At 45.8% G+C, this 24,320-nt stretch overlaps 3 protein-coding genes across 3 annotated transcripts in view; 1 reads left to right on the top strand and 2 right to left on the bottom strand.

Moving 5' to 3' along the window:
* The window catches only part of LOC130306231 (uncharacterized), an 870,792-nt gene that overhangs the window by 296,564 nt on the left and 549,908 nt on the right, over positions 1-24,320 (top strand). The window lies entirely within an intron of this gene.
* Positions 1-24,320, bottom strand: part of LOC130277291 (zinc finger protein 345-like) — a 304,690-nt gene that overhangs the window by 204,843 nt on the left and 75,527 nt on the right. The gene's annotated exons all lie outside the window — the stretch shown is intronic.
* Positions 7,804-17,357, bottom strand: LOC130284879 (oocyte zinc finger protein XlCOF8.4-like). The gene is made up of 7 exons (XM_056535805.1): positions 17,286-17,357; positions 17,104-17,182; positions 15,505-15,684; positions 13,612-13,738; positions 13,422-13,513; positions 12,649-12,772; positions 7,804-8,722 (listed from the first exon to the last, which is right to left on the bottom strand). Exons 1-7 carry the CDS (start codon positions 17,339-17,341, stop codon positions 7,806-7,808), a joined length of 1,575 nt encoding a protein of 524 aa, XP_056391780.1. The 5' UTR covers positions 17,342-17,357; the 3' UTR covers positions 7,804-7,805.

Below are 24,320 nucleotides of genomic sequence, written 5' to 3'. Positions count from 1 at the left end.
TACGTGACATGTTTCAGGTATTCATGTCTACGGGTTCTTTATCAAAGGAAGCCTCCCTTGCCCACATAAAAGTTTTGCCTAAACCGGGTAAGGACTTAACTGACCTACCGTCCGATTTCTTTAATTAATCAGGACGTCAAAATCTTATCCAAAATCTTAGCTGACCGTCTTTCTCGATTCATGCCAGCTTTAATTGGTTCCCATCAAGTGGGTTTTATCAGGAACAGATCAGCTACCATAAATTTGAGAACGGTTGTGGTGGTTCTGGATCGCCTCCAGCATCAGCCCCAGCGGGGTGAGGCTCCAGCTTTGTTCACTCTGGATGCTGAAAAAGCATTTGATAATGTTAGATGGGATTTGCTGGGGCTGGATGCGATTGGCATTCACGGTCCTTTTAGGAATTACATCTCGGGGATTTATGCAGCCCCCATGGCCAGAATACACACACCTGGCATCCTATCTACCCCCTTCCCCCTCTTTAAAGGTACTAGGCAAGGTTGTCCACTCTCTCCCCTACTCTTTAACTTAGCATTAGAACCTCTTGCGCTCTCCTTACTGACTGAAAATATTTACACAGGCATTAAGGTGGGGGAGAAGGAAGTTAAATTGACCATGTTTGCAGATGACATTTTATTGTTCCTTGATGACCCAACCGCTTCCTTAGAACGCATTCTTGATCATCTGGGAACATTCGGGGTATTCTCGGGATATAAGATAAATGTATCAAAGTCAGAACTTCTACCCCTGGGACCTTTTCGTCATAGGTGGATCACTGAGGTTTCTGGTATGGGAGTCCGCATTGCTGATTCTTCTATCACCTACCTAGGTATCAAAATAGGGAGAACACCTGACACCATTTATAACCTAAACTACCCTCCCCTTTTCACCAAGATTAAAGATGAACTGCGTAAATGGGGCAGACTCCCATTAAACTTTATGGGGCGATGCGCACTCATTAAAATGATTAGCTTTGCGCGACTCCTGTATCCCCTGCAAACCTTGCCCCTCCTGTTAAAACACACTGATGTGAAGAGCCTTAACTCAGCATTTACCAAATTTATATGGGCAGGTAGGAGGCCCAGAATCGCACTGAACAAACTGACGCTTAGTAAACCTGATGGGGGGCTGAATTTTCCCAATATCAGAGGATACAATTTGTCGTGTCTTTTCCGATTTGTTACTGACTGGGATACATGGATCCTTTTTCCATGCTACCTGTGACTTAGAAAGTGAATTAGCCGCCCTGTGGAACCTAGCGGTACTCTTACATACTGCCTACTCTAAACTCCCCCTCATAGTGAAATGCTCTATATTGCTGAGGGATACAGTGGTGTCCTGGAAAGAAGTGAGGAAATTGTATGGCCTACCTTACCTGTTGTCCAAACACTTACCACTGGCGAAACATCCAGAATTTCCCGAAGGAATTCCTTCTAGGGTGATCGATCTCTGGTCAGAAAAAGGCCTCACGAAAGCCAAGCACTTTATGGATGTTATTCAAAAGCGCTGGCTCCCACCAACCACATTACTCTCCCTACATGATCTTCCCTAGTCTCATACTCTGCCTATACAACAGATTAGTTCCTTTTTCAGTAGTCGTTTACGTGATCTGTCCGCAGAGGCTACAGAACATGAAATAGACCGTCTTATTGGTTCGGTTCCCCGTAAATTGTCAATTTCTAAGATATACCCATCCCTCAGGAGAGTACTCTTGAAATTTGCCCCTTCTTCTGTCTTTTCCGCGTGGACCTCATGGGTGCCAGGAGATTTCATTTCTGAATGTATTTGAAATGGGTGAAACATTGTTCGTAAGTGTATTATAAATGAGAGATGGCGTGAAACCTATTACAAACTGGCCCATAAGGCCTTATATGGATTTAACATACTGCCTTCCCCTGATGTCCCCGATCATATTACTGCCTGTTCTAAATGTTCTACCCCTTTGACAAATACGTGGCATGGGGTTTGTACATATCCCCATACAGAAGGGTATTGGCATATGATTATATCGTACATCAAAAAGAAATGGAAAATGTCATTGCCGCATACTCCGAGAGCGCTACTGTTTCACCAGTTTAGACCCCCTGACTTGACCGACCAAGGCCCCACCAAGACACCCCAGTTAGTCCACATTGTCCTCTTAGTGGCACTCAGATTTATCTTCGCCGCCTGGCTCTCTCCTTCTGTTCCCACCATTTCCATGGTCATATCGCAACTTAAACTATTATATGGAATAGATAGGCTTGATACTGAACTACACAAGAACACAAACACAGCAAAGTATTTTGCCAAATGGCAAGATTTTATTGTCGCACACTACACTTCGGCTGAAATAGAGGATATAGTAAAGCCTTTTAGCTCAACAGACTGGTACTCTTTGGGGGTCTTGGGTAATTCACTGGGGCCACTACAACTTACCTCTTGATCCTGACTGCTCACGTGATAAATGTACTGTACACCCATTACACACGATATGAGGTGACACTGCCTCATATTATCGTCCAGGTTTTCTACAAGCTGTGTGGTGTTTGTTGTTAGTTGATTGTTATTATGGCTCTGTTCCTGCAGTACCTGGACATAGCCATCTATGTTTGGTGTATGTTTAGAACACTGAAAATTTCATAAAATAATAATAAAAAAAAAAAGTTCCCAGAGGGCTTCAAAGTTCAGCAGCAATTTTCCAATTTTTCACATCATTTTCTAAATCAGAATTTTTCAGGGACCAGTTCAGGTTTGAAGTAGATTTGAAGGCCTTTCTAATTAGAAATACCCCATTATAAAAACTGTACCCCTCAAAGTATTCAAAATGACATTCAGTAAGTGTGTTAACCCTTTAGGTGTTTCACAGGAATAGCAGCAAAGTGAAGGAGAAAATTCTAAATCTTCATTTTGTACACTCACATGTTCTTGTAGACCCAGTTTTTTTTATTTTTACAAGGAATAAAAGGAGAGAAATCTTCCTAAAATGTGTAACCCAATTTCTCTTGAGAACGGAAATACCTCAAATATGGATGTCAAGTGCTCTGTGGGTGCACTAGAGGGCTCAGAAGGGAAGGAGTGACAGTGGGATTTTGGAGAGTGAGTTTTTCTAAAATGGTTTTTGGGGGGCATGTCGCATATAGGAAGCCCCTATGGTGCAAGAACAGGAAAAAAAAACACATGGCATACTATTTTGGAAACTACACCCCTCAAGTAACATAACAAGGGGTACAGTGAGCCTTAACACCCCACAGTTGTTTGACGACTTTTCGTTAAAGTTGGATGTGTAAATGATTTTTTCTTTTTTTACTAAAATGCTGATTTTACCCCAAATTTTACATTTTTACATGGGGTAATAGGAGAAAATGCCTTCCAAAATTAGTAACCCCATCTCTACTGAGAATGGAAACACCCCATATGTGGACGTCAAGTGCACTGCGGGCGCACTACAATGCTCAGAAGAGAAGGAGTCACATTTGGCTTTTGCAAAGCAAATTTAGCTGAAATGGTTTTTGGGGGGCATGTCTCATTTAGGAAGCCCCTATGGTGCCAGGACAGCAAAAAACAAAACAAAAAACACATAGCATACTATTTTGGAAACTTCACTCTTCAAGGAACGTAACAAGGGGTATAGTGAGCCTTAACACCCCACAGGTGTTTGACGACTTTTTGTTAAAGTTGGATTTGTAAATGATTTATTTTTCCCACTAAAATGCTGGTTTCCCCCCAAAATTTACATTTTTACAAGGGGTAATAGAAGAAAATGCCCCCCAAAATTTGTAACCCCATCTCTTCTGAGTATGGAAATACCTCATGTGTGGATGTCAAGTGCTCTGCTGGCGCACTACAATGCTCAGACGGGAAAGAGTCACATTTGGCTTTTAGAAAGCAAATTTTGCGGAAATGGTTTTTGGGTGGCATGTCGCAGTTAGGAAGCCCCTATAATGCCAGAACAGCAAAAAAAAAAAAAAAATGGCATACAATTTTGGAAACTACACCCCTCAAGGAACGTAACAAGGGGTACAGTGAGTCTTAATACCCCACAGGTGTTTGACGACTTTTCGTTAAAGTTGGATGAGTAAATAATTTTTTTTTTCAACTAAAATGCTGGTTTCCCCCAATTTTTTTATTTTTACAAGGGGAAATAGGAGAAAATGCCCCCAAAATGTGTAACCCCATCTCTTCTGAGTATGGAAATACCCCATGTGTGGATGTCAAGTGCACTGCGGGTGCACTACAATGCTCAGAAAAGGAGTCACATTTGCTAATTTTGCTGAAGTTGGGGGGGGGGGGTTGGGGGGCATATCACATTTAGGAAGCCCCTATGGTGCCAGAAGAGCAAAGAAAAAAAAAAAACTCATGGCATACTATTTTGGAAACTACACCCCTCAAGGAATGTTACAAGGGTTACAGTAAGCCTTAACACCCCACAGGTGTTTGGCGACTTTGGATGTGTAAATGTATTTATTTTTTTCACTAAAATGCAGTTTTTTCCACAAATTTTACATTTTTACAAGGGGTAATAGGAGAAATGCCCCCTCAAAATGTGTAACCCCATCTTTTCTGAGTATGGAAATACCCCATGTGTGGACGTCAAGTGCACTGCAGGTGCACTACAGGGCTCAGAAGAGAAGGAGTCACATTTGCAAATTTTGCTGAAATGGTTTTTTTTTTGGGGGGGGGGGGGGGCATGTCACATTTAGGAAGCCCCTATGGTGCCAAAACAGCAAAAAAACAACACATGGCATACTATTTTGAAAACTATACCCCTCAAAGCACGTAAGAAGGGGTACAGTGAGCCTTAAACCCCCACAGGGGTTTGATAAATGTTCATTAAGTGGTATGTGAAAAGGAAAAATTAGATTTTTTTACACTAAAATGCTGGGGTTACCCCACATTTTTAATTTTCACAAGTGGTAAAAGGAGAAAATGTCACTGTAAATTTGTAAGTACATTTCTTTGGAGTAAGGACATACCTCATATCTGGACGTTAGCAGCTCTGCGGGTGCACACCGAACTCTGAGGAGTACGAGCGCAGTCAGGGCCTTGCGCTTCTCATTGCTGCCTATGGAGCCAGAACAGTGGGACCCCCTCAAGGGGCGTTACATGGGGTACACTAAATAACTAAAATGGGGTACAGTGGGACATAAAATCATAAAAACAGGTTATGTTCCCAGAATGATGACCCAGAGCATAGCCAAAACTTAAAAATATGCCCACCCCAAACCTTATGCTCTGAATCATCATTCTGGGAATGTGATGTGTGTGGCCCTTCTTAACCTGTTGTCTCAAATGCGCACACGCTCAGGTGGAGAGAGCAAGCTGCGCATTCGAGGCAACAAAAAAAAGTCTTTGATGATAGTGGTTCAGTGACCCATTTTTTTTTAAATTTAAATACCCCCAGAGGTCTTATCAGGTTTTTTTTTTATAAAAGTTTTTTGGGCAATTTAGTGGTTTTATGGGGTTAAACTTGGAATGTACTCTGGACTTGGTACATTGGGGTAAAATTAAGGAAAATGTAATTGAATAGGGAAAATGTAGTACTGCATGGAAGTGTGATACTCCCTGAAGCAGTTTTTAATGCAGAGGCCCAGATGATCGGGGCAAGTGTCACATTGAGTGGTGGTATCCTTCCGTATCCCCGTCTTGTCCTTCCGAATCCCCCTCCTGTTACACACTCTGTATTTTTTTCTGGAATTGTCCCTTCTTTCCATTGTGGGGGACTTCCCCTGGAAAGTGTTGGCCTGGGACGATCCTGGCACCTATAACTTCAGTTCCTTGGGATCTCCGGCCTGATCTTTCCCGGTCGCCAAAGATCAGGCCTTTAGGACTTCTTGGAACTGGAGGAATGTCCCTGTGTTGCCAGCGTTCTGGGACAGTACAAAAGCGTTGTACATGGCAACCTGTACCAAGTAGACTGCAACTTTTTTGTACCATACCCGTGTTCTTCCGCACGGTCCCACAAGCAGACGTGGATCTGGCAGCAAGGGATGTGAACTTATGAATGCTGGTATAAAAGTTATCCATGTAAAGGTGGTAACCCTTATCCAGCAATGGGTGCACAAGGTCCCAAATGATTTTCCCGCTAACACCCAGAGTGGGGGGACATTCTGGGGTTTCAATACGGGAATCTCGTCCCTCATACACTCTAAACTTGAGAGTGTACCCAGAGGTACTCTCACAAAGTTTTAAGAGCTTCACGCCATACCGCGCCAGCTTCGAGGGAATATACTGGCGGAAGATAAGTCTCCCCTTAAAACTGATAAGAGACTCATCGACCGAGAGCTCCCTGAGGGGTACATAGGCCTCCAAAAATTTGATCCCAAAGTGATCGATGACCAGCCTCACTTTGTAAAGCCGGTCATAGGCGGGATCACCTCGGGGTGGACATGCCTCTTTATCAGTGCAATGGAGGCTTTTCGGAATGGCCTCGAACCGCTTCCGTGTCATGACCATACTGTACAGCGGGGTCTGGTATAGGACGTCCCCGCTCCAGTACTCCCTGACACATGGCTTTTTGACCAGGCCAATATGCAGCACAAGGCCCCAAATGTCCTCATTTCTGCTGCATCAATGGCGCACCTGGCCAAAAAAGAATCAGGGTGGTGGGCGATGAACTGCTGGGCATACAGATTCGTCTGCTCCACCATGTGATTGACAAAACGGTCACTGAAATAAATAACTGAAAAAGTCAAATTCAGTAAACCCAACCGTGTCAATCCGGATTCGCCAACAAACTCCGGAATCCGTGGCTGATAACCCTCTGGGGGTCTTCAGACAGGTTTACCGGAAGGGGGCTCCGGTACACTTGTCTGGGGGGGGTCGGACTCCTAATATGAGCGGCATGGACGCTTGTACTAGTGTCAGCCACTGGGTCACTATCATGGGGGGTGCGTGGCCTCGCCTGGCGGCATCTCCACCGCCTTACAGGGGACTCATCATCAGTACATCAGGAAGAACACAGGAATGTAGGATCTTCCTCGTCCTCACTGGCAGATTCGTTGTCGGAGGCAAGTAAGGCATCTGCCTCCCCCGCCGAAAATGCCCGGCGAGCCGTCGCCTTTTTTCTACGGTGGCGGATAAGATGTCTAAGCGCCGGAGTACCCCTTTAACTGATGCTAATGACTAAAACGCTCTTCAGTGAGACTAAGACATTACATTGTCTATACAGTATACAGTGTGGGTTTACTTAGAGTATACACAATATGGCCGACATATACAAGATGTCCAACATCATACTACTGAATATAGGGATTAATTTTTGGGCTTTATAATTAGCACGACAGGCCTTTGGAACTTCTCTTGGAAATGCAGGAATGTCCATGTTGCCAGTGTACTGGCAAAAGAGTTGTACATGGCAACCTGGACCATGCAGACCGCAACTATTTTGTACCACGTCCATGTTTTCCCCATGGCATTATATGTCTTGAGGAATTGATCATAGAGATCAACTCCCCCAGATACTAATTGTAGTCCAAAATACAATAAGGCTTGAGGACCGATCCCGCGGTACCTTGCACAAGGACAGGGGTGCTGCCATTACCAGAAAAATGCTTCACTTACACCTACAATGATGAATGCCCCCCAAATGTGTGTGAGGTCTGGGAGATTTCCCACATTCAGGTAATAAAAGGCATGTGTATAGATATCCAGTAACTCCCCTTATAGGAACAAAGACATGGATACTGTTCTGTAGGACTTAGGTCCCATTTCATATCGATCAGGGACAATCACGATTGAAGTTTGGAGATGGTCATATTATATTCATTGAAATCTTGTTATTATTTAGTTTTTCTTAAAATTTATTTTCCCTTAGAATCCTTTACACTTCAACAACTCACTGGAAAGTTTGACTGGCGAGACTTATCTCCTACGTGAATTCTCTCATGTTTAACAAGATCTGATTTTTGTGTATAACATTTCCCACATTCTGAACATGAATACGGTTTCTCTCCCGTGTGAGTTCTCTCATGTTTAACAAGATCTGATTTTTGTGTATAACATTTCTCACATTCTAAACATGAATACGGTTTCTCTCCTGTGTGAATTCGCTCATGTCTAATACGAGTGGATATATCTCTAAAACATTTCCCACATTCTGAACATGAACATGGCTTCTCTCCTGTGTGAATTCTCTTATGTATAACAAGGTTTGATTTACTTGTAAAACATTTTCCACATTCTGAACACGAATATGGCTTCTCTCCTGTGTGAATTCTCTCATGTCTAACAAGTTGGGATTTAGTTGTAAAGCATTTCCCACATTGTGAACATGAATATTGCTTATCTCTTGTGTGAATTCTGATATGTATTTCAAGACTTGATTTACTAATAAAACATTTCCCACAATCTGAACATGAATATGGCTTCTCTCCTGTATGAATTCTCTCATGTATGATAAGTTGTGATTGGCATTTGCAGGATTTCCCACATTCTGAACACACATACAGCTTCTTTCTTGAGTGATTTTTTCTGTGTATAACAAGGTCTGATCTTTTTGTAAATTGTTTCCCACATTCCTCACAATATAAACCTTTCCCATGTTCCTGCTCTGTCCTTGTGGTAACAATGTGTGGTTGTTCAGGAGAAGGTGCCTCATGATCAGGTGGATTATTATAGGATAGATCTGGATGGACATTAGGGGTAAGGAGGTCTTCTCCTGAGGAGCGCTCCATCATATCTTCATATTCTCCTTTATCATTCAGGGATAACATGAAGTTTCCCTCAGAATTCTTACTGGGATTTTCTGTTGGGATAAAAATGGATTATGGGAAATGTATAAAATATTAAGTTGGAAACACACATGAAGTTTTGCTGCCGTTTTTGATGGTCACCTGACCCCAGAAGAGAATACAGAGGAGAGGAGATGATCCCCCCATTTATAGTTCCCTTCTTTTTGGGGTCACCCCATCTGATTAGGTGACGTTTCTTCAATGCTCAGTGGACAATTTTTGGCTCTTTTGCCCCCTGGAGCAGGGACTGTTTTCTTAATCCCACTCCGTCAGCTCCCGATGAATTTCTGACCATCACCTCCCACTTTTGCAAACATTCTGAAAGGTGCCCTCTGCTTAGTTATAAAGTGATAGAGGTGCAAGCATATTAAAGGGCTATTCCATTATATTTTAATTTTTTACCATGCTACAGGGGCAGTAAAGTTAGTGTAATTCATAATATAGTGTCTGTACCTGTGTGTGACGGTTTTCTCACAATTCTTATGTGATTTTTGCCCCAATGTTTAATTTTGACAGCATACAAAATGAGTGTTGCCTCAGATTTACCCAGGTTGCAATGCGGCCCGAGACATTACATCACTGGTCTGGTGTTTAGGAGAATCATGTGACTTGTAGTTTGAGACAGGGAACTCCAACAGGAAATAGCCAGTTCACAAAAAGATAGTCACAGCATTATAGTAATCTCACAACAAAGTAGTTTAGCCCAAAGACAAGCGCAGATCCTTCCTAATCATGTCGATTACTGTCCGGCAGGTAAGTACTAAAATCACCTTATGGTGGATAACACCTTTAAAGGGGTACTCCAATGGCCAGGGTACGGAAGTGAATATTCCGAATGCAGGGGTCGGCCACGCCCCTTGTGACATGGTCACGCCCCCTCAATGCAAGTCAACTGCCATCACGCCCCCTCCCATAGACTTGCAATGAGGGGGAGTGGTCATGACATCACAAGGGGCGTCGCCGACCCCCGCAGCTTGAAAACAGCGTTTGGAACATTTACTTCCGAACGCTGGCCAGTGGAGTACCCCTTTAACACTATCCCCCAGCTTTTCCAGGCTCCTAAATGGGACATCTACTTTGTACTGAAACCAACATGACTGCCAGTTATTTACAGGGTCTATCATATAAGTTGTGAAGAGAATATCTAACCTAGCTTTTCCATGCTCCTGAATAGAATATCTGCTTATTGCGGTATCACTTTATGCACAGGCACACTTCACAGCTCACATAATGGTCCCTGTAATGGTGTTGGGGATAATAATTCTGGTCACGTGGTTTCTGTACTAAGCAGATCCACCATTTGTGAGCCTGGAAAAGCTGTGTGTGACAGTCAGACCCTGCAATGACTCATGACTCCGTAATCATTACAAGGTAGGACTGTCACACTACTATAAGCAGATATGCTAGTCAAGAGAAAGGGAAAGCTGGGTGCGACATTCTCACCTAGAACTAAGGCGGCTGTGTGTACCTGATCCTATTACTATCACTTAGGGTGACTGAGAGGACATATACTGTATAGACAACCTCCATATACTGTATATACAACCTCCATATAGTGTGGGGCCATATACTGTATATACAACCTCCATATATTGTGGGGCCATGTACAGTATATATACAACCTCCATATATTGTGGGGCCATATACTGTATATATACAACCTCCATATATTGTGGGGCCATATACTGTATATATATATACAACCTCTATATATTGTGGGGCCATATACTGTATATACACAACCTCCATATATTGTGGGGCCATATACCGTATATACAACCTCCATATATTGTGGGGCCATATACTGTATATATACAACCTCCATATATCGTGGGGCCATATACTGTATATATACAACCTCCATATATTGTGGGGCCATATACTGTATATATACAACCTCCCTATATTGTGGGACCATGTACTGTATATATACAACCTCCCTATATTGTGGGGCCATATACTGTATACATACAACCTCCATATATTGTGGGGCCATATACTGTATATATACAACCTCCATATATTGTGGGGCCATATACTGTATACATACAACCTCCCTATATTGTGGGGCCATATACTGTATATATACAACCTCCATATATTGTGGGGCCATATACTGTATATATACAACCTCCATATATTGTGGGACCATATACTGTATATATACACAACCTCCATATATTGTGGGGCCATATACTGTATATATACAACCTCCATATATTGTGGGGCCATATACTGTATAAACAACCTCCATATATTGTTGGGCCATATAGTGTATATACACAACCTCCATATATTATGGGGCCATATACTTTATATATACAACCTCCATATATTGCGGGGCCATTTACTGTATATATATACAACCTCCATATATTGCGGGGCCATATACTGTATATATACAACCTCCATATATTGCGGGGCCATATACTGTATATATACAACCTCCATATATTGTGGGGCCATATACTGTATATACAACCTCCATATATTGTGGGGCCATATACTGTGTATATACAACCTGTGTATATACAACCTCCATATATTGTGGGACCTGAGGAGACATTAGTATCTGACCCACCAGGGGGAGCTATAGTGTTCTACCTGGAGCATGACAGGACCCATAGATGACCTTGGAGAGGATCTCTATATAGTCACCTCCCTCAGGTCCTGACTATACATAACACAGGGGATCACTGGGGCCTGAAGGGTTAATGTCATGTAGATCTAAGGTGGAGCCTCCCCTGAAGACACCTCCGAATTCCCTCTGTAATCCATTACTACATACCTGGGGTAACACCTCCTGGAAATATTACATACCTGGGACAACACCTCCTGGAAATATTACATACCTGGGACAACACCTCCTGGAAATATTACATACGTGGGACAACACCTCCTGGAATTATTACATACCTGGGACAACACCTCCTGGAAATATTACATACCCGGGACAACACCTCCTGGAAATATTACATACCTGGGACAACACCTCCTGGAATTATTACATACCTGGGACAACACCTCCTGGAATTATTACATACGTGGGACAACACCTCCTGGAATTATTACATACCTGGGACAACTACTCCTGGAATTATTACATACCTGGGACAACACCTCCTGGAATTATTACATACCTGGGACAACACCTCCTGGAATTATTACATACCTGGGACAACACCTCCTGGAAATATTACATACGTGGGACAACACCTCCTGGAATTATTACATACCTGGGACAACACCTCCTGGAAATATTACATACCCGGGACAACACCTCCTGGAAATATTACATACCTGGGACAACACCTCCTGGAATTATTACATAAATGGGACAACACCTCCTGGAATTATTACATACCTGGGACAACACCTCCTGGAAATATTACATACCTGGGACAACACCTCCTGGAAATATTACATACGTGGGACAACACCTCCTGGAAATATTACATACGTGGGACAACACCTCCTGGAATTATTACATACCTGGGACAACACCTCCTGGAAATATTACATACCCGGGACAACACCTCCTGGAAATATTACATACCTGGGACAACACCTCCTGGAATTATTACATACCTGGGACAACACCTCCTGGAATTATTACATACCTGGGACAACACCTCCTGGAATTATTTCATACCTGGAGTAACACCTCCTGGAATTATTACATACCTGGGACAACTACTCCTGGAATTATTACATACCTGGGGTAACACCTCCTGGAATTATTACATACCTGGGACAACACCTCCTGGAATTATTACATACCTGGGACAACACCTCCTGGAATTATTACATACCTGGGGTAACACCTCCTGGAATTATTACACACCTGGGACAACACCTCCTGGAATTATTACACACCTGGGACAACACCTCCTGGAATTATTACATACCTGGGGTAACACCTCCTGGAATTATTACATACCTGGGACAACACCTCCTGGCATTTCCTCCTTCACTTCCCTCATACACGGGTGATCGGCCCAGAAATCCGTCTCCTCTTCTGGTTCATCTTTAACCTCAACCTTAATATCCATCAGATCTTCACCCTAAAGAGAAAAAACACACAAAATAAAGGGGACTCCCGAAATTCAGCTCAATTAACTCAGGGGGCACATGGCACCATAGTTCCCAGTATACATCCCCCCCCCCTTATTTCCTTCTCCCTCCTTTAGCTCCACAGGTTGTTTTCCTCAGTTATTCTGCCCGGTAACAGCTGTTCTGCTGAGAGATGGATTCCTGCTTCTGATTGGAGGATCAGATTCTGCCCGGTAACCACGATCTTCTGCCCAGCGATGCTCCAGCCCAACAACAGCATTCTGATTGGCTGGAGGCCCATTGGCGGGAAAAGTATTTCCCTTATATACTGGGCTGTGGTGTCTCCAGCTCAGTCACCTGTGGGAAGATTAGAAGAAGCCCCGCCCTCCCCCTTTTACTTCACTTTCCTTTCCATCACAATGTTTTTTTTAGAAGGGATAAGTGACCCAAGAAGTAATGGGTGGACATGTCTATTAGTTATATCTTATTAATCATAGACATTTATTTATTCTTGCATGAGCAGAGCCCAGCAAGAGATCGTGGGGGTCCCTACCCAGATCACACAGAGTTCCCCTGTAATTAGGGTGGGACCTATGGTGCCATGATCATAGGTTCAATCACTTTATGGTCATATTTAGGGGAGACTTTAATGCCATCTACCTGATGGTTCTCTGGGACATTTCCCTCTGGACAGTCCTGGGAATACAGACGACGGGGACACCTATCGGATCGAATTCTATCAATGACTCCATCTGTAGGGAACACACAGGGAATGAATACATCACCTGCTGGATAGATTTCTATGTTACTAGGTAGTAAGAGTGATATCTATATATATGTCCCTTCTTACCTTGTGATGTGAGGGGCCGGTGATCCTCCATCATGACTATGTCCTGGTACAGATCCTTGTGTCCTTCTACATACTCCCACTCCTCCATAGAAAAAAAGACCGCCACATCCTGACACCTTATAGGAACCTGACACACAATGATACCGTCATCACCAGATCCCTCCATTACTGTATAATGTCCCAGCAGTGTCACCTCTCCAGTCATCACCAGACCCCTCCATTACTGTATAATGTCCCAGCAGTGTCACCTCTCTAATCATCACAAGACCCCTCCATTCCTGTATAATGTCCCAGCAGTGTCACCTCTCTAATCATCACAAGACCCCTCCATTCCTGTATAATGTCCCAGCAGTGTCACCTCTCCAGTAATCACCTGACCCCTCCATTACTGTATAATGTCCGAGCAGGGTCACCTCTCCATTCATCACCAGACCCCTCCATTACTGTATAATGTCCCAGCAGTGTCACCTCTCCAGTCATCACCAGACCCCTCCATTACTGTATAATGTCCCAGCAGTGTCACCTCTCCATTCATCACCAGACCCCTCCATTACTGTATAATGTCCCAGCAGTGTCACCTCTCCAGTCATCACCAGACCCCTCCATTACTGTATAATGTCCCAGCAGTGTCACCTCTCTAATCATCACAAGACCCCTCCATTCCTGTATAATGTCCCAGCAGTGTCACCTCTCTAATCATCACAAGACCCCTCCATTCCTGTATAATGTCCCAGCAGTGTCACCTCTCCAGTAATCACCTGACCCCTCCATTACTGTATAATGTCCGAGCAGGGTCACCTCTCCATTCATCACCAGACCCCTCCATTACTGTATAATGTCCCAGCAGTGTCACCTCTCCAGTCATCACCAGACCCCTCCATTACTGTATAATGTCCCAGCAGTGTCACCTCTCCATTCATCACCAGACCCCTCCATTACTGTATAATGTCCCAGCAGTGTCACCTCTCCAGTCATCACCAGACCCCTCCATTACTGTATAATGTCCCAGGAGTGTCACCTCTCCAGTCATCAGACCCCTCCATTACTGTATAATGTCCCAGCAGTGTCACCTCTCTAGTCATCACCAGACCCCTCCATTACTGTATAATGTCCCAGCAGTGTCACCTCTCCAGTCATCAGACCCCTCCATTACTATATAATGTCCCAGCAGTGTCACCTCTCCAGTCATCACCAGACCCCTCCATTACTATATAATGACCCAGCAGTGTCACCTCTCCAGTCATCAGACCCCTCCATTACTATATAATGACCCAGCAGTGTCACCTCTCTAGTCATCACCAGACCCCTCCATTACTGTATAATGTCCCAGCAGTGTCACCTCTCCAGTCATCACCAGACCCGTCCATTATTGTATAATGTCCCAGCAGTGTCACCTCTCCAGTCATCACCAGACAGGTCCATTACTGTATAATGTCCCAGCAGTGTCACCTGTCCAGTCATCACCAGACTCCTCCATTACTGTATAATGTCCCAGCAGTGTCACCTCTCCAGTCATCACCAGACCCCTCCATTACTGTATAATGTCCCAGTAGGGTCACCTCTCTAGTCATCACAACCCCCCCCCCCCCATTACTGTATAATGTCCCAGCAGTGTCACCTCTCTAATCATCACCAGACCCCTCCATTACTGTCTAATGTCCCAGCAGTGTCACCTCTCCAGTCATCACCAGACCCCTCCATTACTGTATAATGTCCCAGCAGTGTCACCTCTCTAATCATCACCAGACCCCTCCGTTACTGTATAATGTCCCAGCAGTGTCACCTCTCCAGTCATCACCAGACCCCTCCATTACTGTATAATGTCCCAGCAGTGTCACCTCTCTAATCATCACCAGACCCCTCCATTACTGTATAATGCCCCAGCAGGGTCACCTCTCCAGTCAGCAGCTCAGTGATCCTGTGGATGAGTTCTAGGATCTTCTCCTCATGTATCAGTGAGTGAGGTGGAGGCTCCATGTTGGGGCCCCGGGCCCTGCTCCATCCTCCTGACTCATGGAGATGGCTGCTGGGGGCCACACACTCCCCCCATGTCTTCTTCACTATGGTGTAATCCTGTGTATAGAGAGAGACAATGAGGGGACTGACCCCAGTATTCCTCCCTCACTACAAAGAGGAGATTGTGCCCCCTGTATAGAGCTCTAGTGAGCACATCTGGAATACTGGGGTCAGTTCTGGAGACCTCACCTACAAAGAGACATCCAGAACATAGAGCGGCTACAAAGATGGGGTAAAACAATGGTGGAAATGTAGATGGGGGGACAACAATGGTGGAAACGTAGATGGGGGGACAACAATGGTGGAAACGTAGATGGGGGGACAACAATGGTGGAAACGTGGATGGGGAGACAACAATGGTGGAAACGTAGATGGGGGGACAACAATGGTGGAAACGTAGATGGGGGGACAACAATGGTGGAAACGTAGATGGGGGGACAACAATGGTGGAAACGTAGATGGGGGACAACAATGGTGGAAACGTAGATGGGGGACAACAATGGTGGAAATGTAGATGGGGGACAACAATGGTGGAAATGTAGATGGGGGACAACAATGGTGGAAATGTAGATGGGGGACAACAATGGTGGAAATGTAGATGGGGACAACAATGGTGGAAATGTAGATGGAGGACAACAATGGCGGAAATGTAGATGGGGACAACAATGGCGGAAATGTAGATGGGGACAACAATGGTGGAAATGTAGATGGGGACAACAATGGTGGAAATGTAGATGGGGACAACAATGGTGGAAATGTAGATGGGGGACAACAATGGTGGAAATGTAGATGGGGACAACAATGGTGGAAATGTAGATGGGGGACAACAATGGTGGAAATGTAGATGGGGACAACAATGGTGGAAATGTAGATGGGGGGACAACAATGGTGGAAATGTAGATGGGGGACAACAATGGTGGAAATGTAGATGGGGACAACAATGGTGGAAATGCAGATGGGACAACAATGGTGGAAATGTAGATGGGACAACAATGGTGGAAATGTAGATGGGGACAACAATGGTGGAAATGTAGATGGGACAACAATGGTGGAAATGTAGATGGGACAACAATGGTGGAAATGTAGATGGGACAACAATGGTGGAAATGTAGATGGGGACAACAATGGTGGAAATGTAGATGGGGACAACAATGGTGGAAATGTAGATGGGGACAACAATGGTGGAAATGTAGATGGGGACAACAATGGTGGAAATGTAGATGGGACAACAATGGTGGAAATGTAGATGGGGACAACAATGGTGGAAATGTAGATGGGACAACAATGGTGGAAATGTAGATGGGGACAACAATGGTGGAAATGTAGATGGGGGACAACAATGGTGGAAATGTAGATGGGGACAACAATGGTGGAAATGTAGATGGGGACAACAATGGTGGAAATGTAGATGGGGACAACAATGGTGGAAATGTAGATGGGGACAACAATGGTGGAAATGTAGATGGGTCACCTCACCTCTCCGGTCAGCAGGTGGAGGATCTCCAAGGTGAAGTGTAATATTCTCTTAGTCATCTCATTCCTGTCCTTGTCCATCCTTGGGGGATCATTCAGGAGAAGAGGAGACAACTGGGTCAGCTGGAGGGGATAGTCCTGAAGAAGAGGAGGAATCTGAGAACCATCAACACAATGTAACAAACCTCCTAATAATCTCCTTACTACTGGGGTGACACACTGTAACAAACCTCCTCCTCATGTAATCTCCTTACTACCAAGTGCCCGTCCAGGACCTTCTCTGTATCTGCTTGCAGGGGAGGTGTAGGACCTGTGAGATGTCACAATCATGTGACCAATACATGTGGGGGCGGAGCTCAGCTGGATAGGAGAGATTGTGGATGAAGGACTTGTGAGGATGGTCATGTGACAGGAGTGGGCGGGGCTCAGCAGTAGTAGCGGACATGTGACCAGAAGGGGAGGAGCTCAATGAAGAGGAGACGCGGTGTGAGGTGAGTAACTATGCAGAGGGTTTATTACATTGTGTTGTTCCTCTCTTGTTCCTCCTGTCACAATGTAATAGTTCACACTGGTTCTTCCTATAATAAATAAAGAGATATAATAACGGTGAAGATACAAATGAGAAGAAGACGGACACAATATGAGGCTCCGCCCGAAACCCCAGAACACCCCGCCCCCTCTCCTCTCCCTCATTCCTATTGGTGGAGTAGTCACCATGGTTACCACTCCCTCCTAGTGTCCGTACTATGGAGCCATCAGTGATCAGTATTAGGGTCCTGATCCCGGTATTGGCCCCGATACCTAATCCTATAGCTACAGTCCGGAGCCCATCAGCCGGTAATACTGGAGGAGAGGACGGGCCCCATCAGTACTAGGGCCACTCCATTAGGGGCCACCCAGCTTTATATAGTGCCCGCCACCCAGCTTTATATAGTGCCCGCCACCCAGCTTTATATAGTGCCCGCCACCCAGCTTTATATACTGGCCGCCACCCAGCTTTATATAGTGCCCGCCACCCAGCTTTATATAGTGCCCGCCACCCAGCTTTATATACTGCCCGCCACCCAGCTTTATATACCGCCCGCCACCCAGCTTTATATACTGCCTGCCCCCAGCTTTATACAGTGCCCGCCACCCAGCTTTATATACCGCCCGCCACCCGGCTTTATATAGTGCCCGCCACCCAGCTTTAAATAGTGCCCGCCACCCAGCTTTAAATAGTGCCCGCCACCCAGCTTTATATAGTGCCCGCCACCCAGCTTTATATACCGCCCGCCACCCAGCTTTAAATAGTGCCCGCCACCCAGCTTTATATAGTGCCCTCCACCCAGCTTTATATAGTGCCCGCCACCCAGCTTTATATAGTGCCCGCCACCCAGCTTTATATACTGCCCGCCACCCAGCTTTATACAGTGCCCGCCGCCCAGCTTTATACAGTGCCCGCCACCCAGCTTTATATACTGCCCGCCACCCAGCTTTATACAGTGCCCGCCGCCCAGCTTTATACAGTGCCCGCCACCCAGCTTTATATACTGCCCGCCACCCAGCTTTATACAGTGCCCGCCGCCCAGCTTTATACAGTGCCCGCCACCCAGCTTTATACAGTGCCCGCCACCCAGCTTTATATAGTGCCCGCCACCCCGCTTTAAATAGTGCCCGCCACCCAGCTTTATATACCGCCCGCCACCCAGCTTTAAATAGTGCCCGCCACCCAGCTTTATATAGTGCCCGCCACCCAGCTTTATATACCGCCCGCCACCCAGCTTTATATACTGCCCGCCACCCAGCTTTATATAGTGCCCGCCACCCAGCTTTATATAGTGCCCGCCACCCAGCTTTATATACTGCCCGCCACCCAGCTTTATATAGGTCCCGCCACCCAGCTTTATATACTGGCCGCCAGCCAGCTTTATATACTGCCCGCCACCCAGCTTTATATACTACCCGCCATCCAGCTTTATATAGTGCCCGCCACCCAGCTTTATATAGTGCCCACCACCCAGCTTTATATACTGCCCGCCACCCAACTTTATATACTGCCCGCCACCCAGCTTTATATAGTGCCCGCCACCCAGCTTTATATATTCTGCCTGCCACCCAGCTTTATATACTGCCCGCCACCCAGCTTTATACACCGCCCGCCACCCAGCTATATATAGTGCCCGCCACCCAGCTTTATATAGTGCCCGCCACCCAGCTTTATATAGTGCCCGCCACCCAGCTTTATATAGTGCCCGCCACCCAGATTTATATACTGCCCGCCACCCAGCTTTATATACTGCCCGCCACCCAGCTTTATATACTGCCCGCCATCCAGCTTTATATACTGCCCGCCACCCAGCTTTATATACCGGCCCGCCACCCAGCTTTATATACTGCCCGCCACCCAGCTTTATATACTGCCCGCCAGCCACCCAGCTTTATGTACCGCCCGCCACCCAGCTTTATATACCGCCCGCCACCCAGCTTTATATACTGCCTGCCACCCAGCTTTATATTCATAAAATAATACCCAACTTTCTCCTGAAGAAAATATCTGTCTGGTGTTGCAGCCATATTGGAGATATGAAGAGAAGCATCAGATGTCATTCTGCCCTTCAGGAGTCTTAGTGCAGCTCACAGTCCCAGCTTTCTAAGACTCCTGAAGGGCAGGATACTATAGTGACATCTGGGTCTGTGGAGGGACAATAAGAATTATGGAGAATTTATGTAAAGTGGTGCAGGTCTTTTGACTCCATTATTTCCCGTGGTGGAGACTGTGCACCTGCAGCAGATCATTACCTGTCACATGACACACGTGATAGATCTGCGGCGGCTGCTGATCACATTTCTCTGCCACTTATTACTTTTTTATATATTTCTTTACGTTTTGCAATTGTAACAACAAACATCGCCAACATGGCGGAATAGGAACAATACAGCGGTCCCTCAAGTTACAATATTAATTGGTTCCAGGACGACCATTGTATGTTGAGACCATTGTATGTTGGGACCATTGTATGTTGGAACCATTGTATGTTGGGACCATTGTATGTTTAGACCAGAACTCTATGGAAACCTGGTAATTGGTTCTGAAGCCACCAAAATGTCATCCAAAAATAGGAAAAAGTGAGGATTAAAGAAAAATAAGTAAATAACTAATATAGATAAAGCAAATCCTTCCATATAAAAGTAATAAAGATCTGCTGGAGCTGTAACTCTTTTTATTATAAAAATGAAAAACAAATCTGATACAAAACATAAAACAAAAACAAGCTTAACCAGCTATAACAAACATAACATAAATAAAATTACAAAAACAAAATCTGCCTAACCGGCCAGCCCAAATTTACTAAAATATACTTTTACTTTTTTCCCATGTCAAAAAACAAAATATCACACTCAAACACGCATTCCAAAAAAAGAACATAAAAATAGCCCAACTTGGCTTATAAAAATATATAAAACATAAAATAAAACACGACTTGGCTATAAAACAAAAGAAAAGGAACATAAAAGTAGCACAACTTGGCTGTAACTCAAAAATTACCCTTACCCAGGGGGAGAAAATATAATAAAAAATGTCAGCACAACTTGCCACTAAATAACACTCTGCCTCCCAGCCAGAGATCCACCGGTGAAAGAAGGGCAAGGAAAAAGCAGCGCGGAGACGCGGCCGGAGAGAGGGCCCAAAGAGCCCAGCCCCACGCACCGCCCCCGCAAGGCCCGCGAAGCACGCCCAGCACGGCAAGGAGCCGAGGACGACCAGAGAGGATCCGCGTGCGGCCCAGAAACCGGACCCAAAAAGAGCAAGCCAGAACTGAAGAAAAGGACAACACCGCCAAAAAGCGAGACCGCGAATCCGGAGGCGAGGAGAACAGAGACACCGGAGGGGAGCAGCCCCCCCAAGGAGGAAAAAATAAAATATAAAATTTTATACACAAACATGTATACGCAAGCATACACATACATATATATATATATATATATACATACACATGTATATACACATAAACGCACACATATATATACACATAAACACATATGACACCACTTAACTACTGGCCCGACTGCCACTATACACTATATAATATAAAACAATATAAATACAAAACACAATATATACAAAAATCACTGAAAATACACAAAAATATACTACAGAAAACAACGGAAAACACCTACACTAAAACTGTCCCCTCACCCACACCACCCCTCCTGTACATGGGTCAGAGTCCATACAGTTCTCAAAGTCCAGTCCTTAACTGACCCATGTCAGGACCCCAAAACACCACAAAACCACCACCCACAAATAAACCCTCCCCACCTAACACTCCTCCCAACCAACTTATATACAAACTTATACACTCTTAACCACAACCCCTTTAGGCCCAAGTCTGGTTGCCTGTAAGCCCTTCATACCATGTAAATTGAAAACAAAACAAAAATCTAATGTGCACATGCATCAGCCCACCACCAGGGAGAAGGATGGCAGACCTGATACATAAATCATTTTATACTCTTTCCCTAACTCCCCCCTACAATTCTCCCTAATTCTATCCCTACAATAAATCTGACCCTGCCCTCACCCTATCTCTACCCCTATAACACTGCCCCTAACCAAAAATAAAAGGTACTCTACCCAAAAGGTTTAGTACCTAGGGCACATGAAATGAGAAACCTCTCCACTGGAGAGAAGCCCTACTGGTACCAAGACTGCCATACTCCAAAGACCTGATCTTCCCGAGGTCACCAGTGATGTTCCTACATACCTCCACCTCGGAGAGGATTTTCTGTTGGGTCGACACTAAGCACCGTTCGTTCCACGTGTAGTACCTAACCACTAAACTGACTAAGAATAAAGTGCCCCGATCTCGGCCACCCAGGGACCTGAATGCCCCATAAGCCCACTCCGGATAGGCAAGGCCGGCAAGTTGACTCCAGCCGATGGAAGCGCCCACCCTGTTATAGACCCCTATGTTAAAGGGACAAAGAAGCAGGAAGTGGTCCATGCTTTCCAGCGTGTCCCCGCACTCTTCTCGGGGACATCCCCGGTCATCAGAGTTCCTGTACTTCAGGTTGTCCTTTACACATAGCTTCCCCTGAAAGCAGCGCCAGGCCAAGTCCCAAAACTTCTGGGGGATCCTTTTCATGTTTAAAAGATACAACCCCACCCTCAGATCCCGACCTGGGCAGTCCCTGAGCGCCAGAGGCTTCTGGAAGTGGGTCAACAGAACCCGTTTGTCAAGGAACTGCCTTGACTGGGTCCTGATCTCCCACACTCCCAGACCCCACCGGCGTATCGCCTTCAGAGTCGGGGTAGCGTAAGCCGGAAGATATCCATGTGGTGTACGGAGGTCCTTCACTTGCCCTCCTGTCTCCCATTCCTGGAAGAAAGGCCGAAACCACTCCTTGCAGGAGAGTACCCACGGAGGAGCCCTCTCTTTCCAGAGGTTTGCAATGTTGGCTTTCAAGAAGGTGTTCGTTAAGAACACCACAGGGTTTACCATAGATAAACCCCCTAGTCTCCTCGTGCGGTACGTAACCTCCCTCTTGACTAGGTTCAACCTGTTCCCCCATAACAGTTGGAAAAACAGGCTGTAGACCCTAGTGTAGTAAGCCTCTGGTAAGATACATACACTGCCCAGATAGATAAACAAGGGGAGCAGGTACGATTTGATCAGGTGTACCCTTTCCCTGAGGGTCATAGACCAACCCTTCCACTGGTTCACCCTCTGAGTGGCCTCCTGGAGCTTACCGTCCCAGTTTTTGGTGGGATAATCATCCTGGCCGAATGTGATGCCCAGAATTTTTGCTGACTCTTGGAGCCCTGGAAGAGTGTCCGGGAGATCAAACGTGGGATCTCCCCCTCCCAGCCAGAGACTTTCACACTTATCCCGGTTGATCTTGGACCCGGATGCCTCCGAGTAGCGGTCCACCTCTGACATCACCACATCGACCTCCTCCCGTGAGGAGACGAAAATAGTGACATCATCAGCGTACGCCACCATTCTCTGGGTGACATCCGGCTCCGCCAGAGTCATCCCGACTCCCGCCAACGGCCCACAATCTACCCTCCGGACGAAGGGATCGATTGCGAACACGTATAACAGTGGGCTCAAAGGACACCCCTGACGGACTCCGGACCCCACCTCAAAAGAGAGGCCAGACCAACCGTTCACCAACGGGAAACTCTCTGCCCCTGCATATAAGGTGACAAGCCAATTCACAAAAGTACTCGGTAAGCCATATCTCAGGAGGACGGACCAGAGGTACTCGTGGTTCACCTGATCAAATGCTTTGGCCTGATCCAAGGACAGCATGTACCCCTTCCAGAGACCCGCACTACTCCGCTCCACTGCCTCCCTGACACTGAGGACAGCACTTAAGGTGCTTCGGCCTGGAACAGAGCAGTGCTTGGCCCCCAAAAGGAGCCGGGGTGCAAACTTCACCAACCGATTAAACAGTATCTTAGCCAGAAGCTTCCTGTCCGTATTGAGAAGAGCTATGGGCCTCCAATTCTCAATCCGGCTAGGATCTTTACCCTTTGACAGAAGAATCAGGGCTGACCTCCTCATTGACTTTGGTAGAGTGCCCGAGGAGAGACACTCATTGAATATCTCAGTCAAGAGGGGAGCTAAAGACTCCTTAAAGGTCCTGTACCACTCGGATGTTAAGCCATCCGGACCTGGCGACTTCTTGGGGGCGAGCCCCTCGATCGACAGTCTCACTTCCTCTTCCCTGATTTCTTCTGCCAAAACATCAAGAGAGGGGTCTACCCCTGGCTCAGGATTGGTTTCAGCCAGGAAAGCCGACATCCCGTCTCAATCTAGATCCTTCCTTCCCAAGAGGTGCGAGTAGAAGGATCTGACGACCTCCAGGATCCCTGATCTGGACCGATTCAGAGATCCCGTACTATCAATCAGTCCTGAGACCACTTTACTACTCACTGACATCTTACAGTTCTTGTAAGGGTCGGGCGAGCGGTACCTCCCGTAATCCCTCTCAAAAACCAAAGATGCGTGCCTATCGTACTGACACCCCATCAGCAAGGATTTCACTCTGGAGATATCCTCCCGGCTACCTCCAGTCGAGACAAGGAGCTCGAGTTTCCTCCTCAGACCCTGATACAGGCGGTACCTATTCAGGGACCTGAGGCTCGAGAGCTGGCGGAAGAACCCCGCAACCCGCTTCTTGAATATCTCCCACCACTCTGACTTACTACTACAAAAGTCCAGTAAAGG

The sequence above is a fragment of the Hyla sarda genome, chromosome 1 (assembly GCF_029499605.1).
Source record: "Hyla sarda isolate aHylSar1 chromosome 1, aHylSar1.hap1, whole genome shotgun sequence".
Classification (NCBI taxonomy): Eukaryota; Metazoa; Chordata; class Amphibia; order Anura; family Hylidae; genus Hyla; species Hyla sarda.
This window is presented reverse-complemented; position numbering and strand designations above follow the sequence as displayed.